Below are 7,551 nucleotides of genomic sequence, written 5' to 3' on the forward strand. Positions count from 1 at the left end.
GCTGGTGTAGATATGGTTCAGAGCAGGGTTGTAGAGTGAGTCTACACCTGCGGCAGAAGCTGGCCGGCCTAGAGTGGGAGGTCTTAAAAATGGGAGGATCACGCATAAGCGTGCCCGAGCGCGAGGCGCGCGAGGCAGGGCCAGTCCGCCTGTAGGGCGCTTCTTGTGGGGTGACAGGGCCCTCGTGTGGGCGGGGCTACCAGCGGGGCGTGGCTGGATGGTGGGCGGGGCCTTTCCTGACGCCCCACCCCCCTACAGCACGCTGAGTGCCGACGCGGGCCCTGAGTGCTATGAGCTGCAGGTATGCGTCAAGGACTACTGCTTTGCGCGCGAGGACCGCACTGTGGGACTGGCTGTGCTGCAGCTGCGCGAATTGGCCCAGCGCGGGAGCGCCGCCTGCTGGCTGCCCCTCGGCCGCCGCATCCACATGGACGACACGGGCCTGACTGTGCTGCGCATCCTGTCGCAGCGCAGCAACGATGAGGTAGCCAAGGAGTTCGTCAAGCTCAAGTCAGACACGCGCTCCGCCGAGGAGGGCGGTGCTGCGCCTGCGCCCTAGCGAGAGGCGCGCGGGGCGGGACGGCTCTTGCGTACTGGAACCTTCCAAAGGGCAAGGCTTCAGGCTCTGCGCAGAGGGTGGTCTGTGCCTTTGCCCTTGGCTTAGCTTTCCGCTCTGGGGAATTGTGAATGGACGACGCACCTATCCCTCAGGAGGCCACACCCTAAGGCGATAGGAAGGAAGAAGCCACATCCCCTCCTTGAAGCAATGCCCGCAGCGCCTAGGGGGCCTTTCGAGCTAGGTTGGGAAAAACTCCGCCTCCTATGGAGGAGGCCAGGTCCCACAGCTCTGGTTCCGAAAGGCCCTGCCTCTTGTCCCCTGGAAAAGCCATAAGACGGGTCCCCAACCCTGGGGCCCAAGACCAATTGCCAAGCAGGGAACTCTCGGCTCCCTCAACGGGCAGGCCCTGGGCAAAAGACAGGGCTTCCTGGAGCATCCCTGGGATGATCTGGGGGCTGACGGGACTGGGATGGTAGTTGGAGAGTTCTGGGTGGACAGGAGTCCATTTTGATATTTGTGCAAAAAATAAACAGAGAGGGGGGAGGATTGGATTTCAAAAGCACATGCGCCCTTGGGCGCCCAAACCCTGGGGGCCAGGGAACGGCCCTCTGTGGCACCCGCATTTCCCTATAGGTTTTTTCTATTCACTCCCACGTGCCCAGTCCTCATAGCATAGAGTTCAACCCACACATTTGACAGATGGCAAAACCGAGGCCCAGAGAGTTGCTGAAGATCCCAGTGCCAGACCCTCTTCCCACTCCCTTTGGCCTGTGTGCCCCATCCAAGGGTGGGCTGAGGTGGAATGACCTCACACAGCTCCCCATTGCTGCTAACTCCCCTCAGGGGACCTTCCCCAACCCTTACAAGGGATGTTCTGGGCCAAGGCTCCCACTGCCCCCTCCCACCTCTGGCTGCCAAGAGAAATCCCTACCCTGGGCCCTTTCCTCTGGGACCCCAGCAGGGAATACCCTATGACCTCCTGCCAAAAAAGAGTGAGGATTTGGAATTCCCTGGACCCAGGTCCGCCCACCCCTTTTTCCTGTCCCAAAATTTTTCAGGCAGGAAAGAACAGGAAGAGAACAGAAACTCTAGGGTGTGTGTGTGTGTGTGTGTGTGTGTAGGGTTCCCCAGCACCAGCCCAGGCATGTGTTTTGAAAATTTCCTCATTTCCTCCCTCTTATTTTCCCAGAGAATTCCTGCTTATTCCTAAAAACTCATTACAAGTATACCCCCCTGGAGAAAACCCTCACTGCTCCCCCTCAGGACTTTCCCACCCTCTGTTCTTGAAGCCATGGGACTGGGGGTGTCTGTGACAGGCTGTTTCCCCCAAATTAGAGTCTGAGGTCTCTCAAGTTCACCCAGCATAGGCTGGGCATGGGGGATGGCAAAGAGGGTATGCCTAGTTGAACTATGTCGTGGCCATCTGTGCGTGCCTACGCATCCACATGTGTGTCTGTCGATGGCCATCTCTATCCACCTCGCCTCCCACATAGATCTGGGCACACAGGAGGTGTTCAAACCAGGCTGTGGCTGAGTCACAGGACATAAAGAGAAGGGGAGAGGAGACGTAGAAGAGACAGGAGAGGAATCCAGAAGGCTGAAAGGGTTTGAAATCAGGAAGTTTTCTATTGGAACAACAAGGCTCAGAGAGGAACAGGGCTTTCCCCAAGGCCACCTAGCAAGTGGACACAGTGCCAAACTTTGGATGACACCTCTGGGCTTTTGCCATCTCACCAGGGGTACCCGGGATTCTGAGCCCTGGTGGGGTCTCGGGATTGCATTGGACCTTGTTTCATGGCAGGATCTGGCCCCAGATTTCCATGGATCAGGGAAAGGATGAAGTAGGATGGGCCCCTTATGAGTAAAGAGGTGTGACATTGAGGGACATCCTTGGACAGAGCCAATCCCCTGCCCAAGAAGAACAGAGACACAGAGTAAGGACACAGAGACAGAGAGGAGGGAGAGAGAAGGTAAGAAATCAGGAGAACGAGATCATCCCCCAGTAGCGAGAGAAAGAGACTTTGAAATGGAGAGACAGGGAAGAAAAAGCAAAGTTGGGGACCTAGAAGAAAGAAGGACCTGCTGTTCCAGCTCTCACAAGTCAGACCTGGAAGGATTTACCTAAAATGAGGTACCTGGCTGCACCCCCAACCCCTCCGACTCAGACGCTAGAGCCTGAAACCTCACCGTGCCCCCATCAGAGATGCAAAAAATCCAACTAGAAATCCTTGAGACCTCTCGGCTAGGACCTCAGAGACCTTTCTGTCCCTGACCTGCTCCCTCTGCACTGTCCATCTTGCAGATGGGGACACAAGGGGTGGGGCAAAGCAGAGCGAGGACAGCCCAGAGTCCTCCTGAACTCTGCTGCTTGGACGCAGAGGGAGGGGAGCTTGCTGGGGACTTGGTTCGTATCATGACCCCATCTGCCCCCCCGAACATTTTCTTAAGAATCGTCAAGGACCAAAGTTGTCTTCGCTGACACATGTTGCTTTTCTCTATGCCTTTTTTTTTTTTTTAAGAGAGAAATCAAGTTGACGGTGTCGAGTAAGACCCCTCTACCCCCAGCCCCTGCCCAACTATAGTGGCTCTTTCAAGGCACAGGTCGCAGGCGGAGTGTTGCCCATGCATCCCAGGCTAATAGCCAAGGGCTCGGACTCCACCCTTGGCTCCAGCCCCCTAAGATACCAAAACCCACCACAGAGTTCAGAGAGGTTCTTCCTCCACACACCTTCTCTTAGCATGTGATTGCAAATGTGAAATCAAAACACTGTTTTAACTTCATCCCATCAGTCCGGCATCTGCACAGATGCCTCCATTTCTCTGTAAATATGTGACTTGGAACAAATGTTTAAAACCAACAAGAAGTGGTCATGAATGCATGGTGTTGAGATGTTTTGCACTATTCTGACTTTTTGGTCTCTGTAAAAATATTTTATTAACAGGAGACATTAAAATAAGAAAAAGCACACAGCCTCAGATGCGTAGTGGTGGGTTTGCATTTCCATAAATACAAAAAAAACCTCACGTAGCACTTTCTACATGCAGAAGCTGTTGAACCTGCTTCCCACCCACGAACCACTTCATCCCCAACTAGCATTGACCCCTTTCACAGAGTAGGAAAACTGAGGCCCAGAGGTGAGATGTTGTGGAAGGGGAGGAGTCAGGATTTGAATCTGGGACACCATGCAGCTGTTCTCTTAGCTCAAGCAAGTTAGAACACGAATACCAGGGATGCCCCCCTCCCCCAATTCAACCTACAGCTCCATGTTTTCTGGGATTTTTTTGTTCTGTTTTGTTTGCTGTAGCAAGCAAGAGTCTCATTTCATAAACTCAGAAATACAAAGAATAAAAACTTCACTTTTCTACAGCTGAACTTAACTTCTGTTTTAAGCCCCCATCCCGCCAAGGAGCAGAAATGAAGTCTTCTTCAGCTTAGGGTTCCCTTGGTAAGACTCCTCTCCTAAGATCTGGGGCCGTTTCTGCATTTGAGAGGTCAGAGCTGGGGCCATGGGATCCTCTGCTGGGAGTGGGTTCAGTGAATGGTTTTAGCAGCAATTAAAAGCCAAAAGTGCTAAAAGTGGAACAAACAGTGGCTATACCACAGGGGTTACCCAGAACTCAGCAGCTCCACCCTCAGGATTTGCACGTGGGCAAAAAGACTGGAAGCACCCTCAGTGTCTTGGTATTTTCACATGGGGAATATTATACAACTGTGAAAATGGATGAACCACAGCTGTCTGCGCTCCCTGTGTGTTCTTGTGACTGTGCTAGACTGCAAGCTTTATCTTTTCCCTGAGACCCAGCACTTTCCATAGCAAGACAGGTGGGCCATGCAGCCTGACTTCTGCATAACTGTTTGCTCTCTGACGGAGGAGAGCTGGCTTGCTTGCTGTTTAATACAAAACAGGTTCAGCCCTTGGCCCTGTGTCCCTCAGGTTCTTCATGTCACCTGTGGGGCTTGAAGACTGAGGCTCATGCTGCTTGCTGTGTTCTAAGTCATACACCATCTTGCTCTAATCCACTGAGTCTCAGAGTTGACTCTGTACCTGTGGAACAGGAACAGGTGTACTTCTGCCATTCTCTCTGAGTGAGGTCCTTCTCTGACTAATGACATGAATGAATTTTAGAAGTGTGATGTTGAGTGGGGAAAAAGTAAGTCCCAGAAGGCATCAGAAAGCATGACACCACGTTTATAAAACATCAAAAACTGGCTATACATATTTACACCCACAAAATATACCCACAGAGAGATAGTTTAAGGATGCAGAAGTGTGATTAATAAAAAAATAAGCATGGAACTACAGATTTAAAAAATCAAGGATTCTACCTCAAACCCATCAGGATGGTTACTATAAAAAAAAAAAAGTGTTAGCAAGAATGTGGAGAAATTGGAACCCTTGTGCACTGTTAGTGAGAATGTAAAATGGTGCAGCCACTGAAGAAAACAATATGGAGGTTTCTCAAACAATTAAAAATAAGATTACCATGTGACCCAGCAATTCTACTTCTGGGTATGTATACCTGAAATAATTGAAAGCAGAGTCTCAAAGAGATGGTTATAGACCCATATTCACAGCAGCATTGATCACAATAGCTAAAACATGGAAGCAATTCAACTGTCCATTGACAGATGAATGGAGAAGCAAAACGAGGTTCATTCATAAAATTAAATATTATTCAGCCTAAAAAAGGAAGGAAATTCTGACACCTGCTACAACATGGATGAACCTTGAGAACATTATGCTAAGTGAAATAAGCCAGTTACAAAAGGACAAATACTGTATGACTCCGCTTAAATAAGGTCCTTAGAACAGTCAGATTCATAGAGACAGAAAGTGGAATGGTGAGTGCCAGGGACTGGAGGCAAGGGGTGGGGAGTTAACGTTTAATGGGGACAAGGTTTCAGTCTGGGAAGATGAAAAAGTTCTGGAAATAGATAGAGTTGACAGTGGAACGACAATGTGAATATACTAAATGCCATGGGATCATACACTTGAATATGGCTAATTTTCTGTTATCCAAATTTCACCTCAATTTAAAAACAAAAATAACAAAAAGACCGGTGGCTGGCTAGAGTTGGTCCATGGGTCATTATTTGCCAAACTTTGACCTAATCAATTCTTCTTCAACTTCCCTCCCCTCCTCACTTCTCCCAATCTTAGGCTAACTCATGAGCACCATCCTCATGTTCACTCTACCCTCTGCTCTCACCTGAACCCTGGCCCCAGCCTCACCTCTTCCTCACGCTCTCACCCCACCCCCTTAATCTACCGTACTCTCACCCCCATTTACCCATGCCTTTTATCACCCCACCTTTCAACATGGCAGGATCACCCAGGCAATGTCAACAAGATGCACACTCAGTTTCCTGGAGGGTGTAACAATTACGTGATTCATAATCCCTGTAAAGTTACATTTCATTACATAATTTATTACACTATATAATAATTACTCTGCCCCTAAGCCTGCAATTATATATGTTTCTATGATTATGCATCCTACAATTATGCAATCATTCTTACCATCCCCATAACACACAGTAATAAACAAGAAGGAAGTTGTGGGTAGACAACAGCCCCCGCCCCAACCCGACCCCTTTCTGGGCAGAGGCTATAAAGCTGCTGTCATGCTCCCGGAATTCCGTGTAGCCGGGCACGTGTTGAGGCGCCAGTGGGACTTTGGAAGGAAGAAGGAACTCGTGCTGTCTTAGTTTTGCTTCCTCTTCACTATGCCAGCAGCCAACTTTGGCGGGTGTTGAAAAGCAGTTGTGGAGGAGGCAAAGTTGGCATCCTGTTCCTGAATCACAGTTACAGTGTATGTGCCCAAAGTTGGAGATTTCAAGGGCCTCCTGAGTCCCCCACTTTCTGTGATTGTGAGAAGCCTCAGATCCCTTGGCAAACCAGTTGTGCAGAATCATCCCTGAGGGACCAGCCCAGGTCCTACTCCTTTGTACCAGTAGTTGGCAAACTACATCCCCTGGGCCACTGTGGCCCACTGTTCGTTTTTATAAACAGAGCTTTATTGGCACACAACCACGCTCATTCATTCGTTCAGCTCAGTCTGTGACTGCTTTCATGTTACAATGGCAGAGTTGAGTCCTTATGAATTTCCTATATTAACCCCTTTCCTGTTAAAAGACCTCAACGGGTTTCTCTTTCTCATCCTAAGCTTGACTGATACATTGTTATGATACATAATAAATTATACATCCATGGAGTGAGACACAACTGTAGCTATGCTAAAGGATAAACGTGATAGACTGAATAATGTCCCCTGCCTCAAAGATATACGTTTCCTATTGTCCAGAACCTGTGGATGTTACTTTAAATGGCAAAAGGAACTTTGCAGATAGAACTTAATTAAGGATCTTAGGTGATGGGGAGATTACTCTGGATTATATGACTGGGCTCTAAATGGAATCAATACGAGGGTCCTTACAAGAGGGATGAAAGGAGGTACGATGAAGAAGTAGATGTGATGACGGAAGCAAGAGGTTCTAGAGACACAGGAAGGGGTCATGAGCCAAGGAATGCCAGCAGCCCTCAGAAACTGGAGAAGGCAAGAACGCAGACGCTCCCCTAGATCCTCCCAGAGTACGCAGCCCTGCCAACACCTTGACTGTAGCACAGTGAAACTGCTTTCAGACTTCGGCCTCCAGGACCGCATGAGAATAAATGGGTATTGTTTTAAAGTCACTAAATTTGCGGAAATTTATTAGTGCAGCCATAGCAAACTAAGACTATGAGCCAGTGGACCAACTGAGGGGTTTTCCCATGAACATAAATCATTTTTCAATTAAAAATAAGATTAAAACCATATATATATTTCACATATCTTCATATATATGAAACATTCCAGAAGGAAGGATGCAGCTCTCCTGAAGGTTAAGAGAGGAAAGGATTTGAGTTAGGTAACTGGACGTGGTGGGGACATTCGAAATGAAATTCCGTTTCCCAGGTATCATCAATAAGCTTCTAATCCCTTCAGTGTGG

The 7,551-nt window shown here is 48.9% G+C and overlaps 1 protein-coding gene across 1 annotated transcript in view; it reads left to right on the forward strand.

The window, feature by feature from the left end:
- The window catches only part of UNC13A (unc-13 homolog A), a 52,495-nt gene extending 48,571 nt beyond the window's left edge, over positions 1-3,924 (forward strand). The window contains exon 45 of the mRNA XM_011366915.2: positions 259-3,924. Within this exon, the coding sequence (XP_011365217.1) occupies positions 259-559 (301 nt within the window). The 3' untranslated portion in view covers positions 560-3,924. The remainder of the gene's footprint in view (positions 1-258) is intronic.
- The last annotated feature ends 3,627 nt before the right edge of the window (positions 3,925-7,551 follow it).

The sequence above is a fragment of the Pteropus vampyrus genome, unplaced genomic scaffold (assembly GCF_000151845.1).
Source record: "Pteropus vampyrus isolate Shadow unplaced genomic scaffold, Pvam_2.0 Scaffold126, whole genome shotgun sequence".
NCBI lineage: Eukaryota > Metazoa > Chordata > Mammalia > Chiroptera > Pteropodidae > Pteropus > Pteropus vampyrus.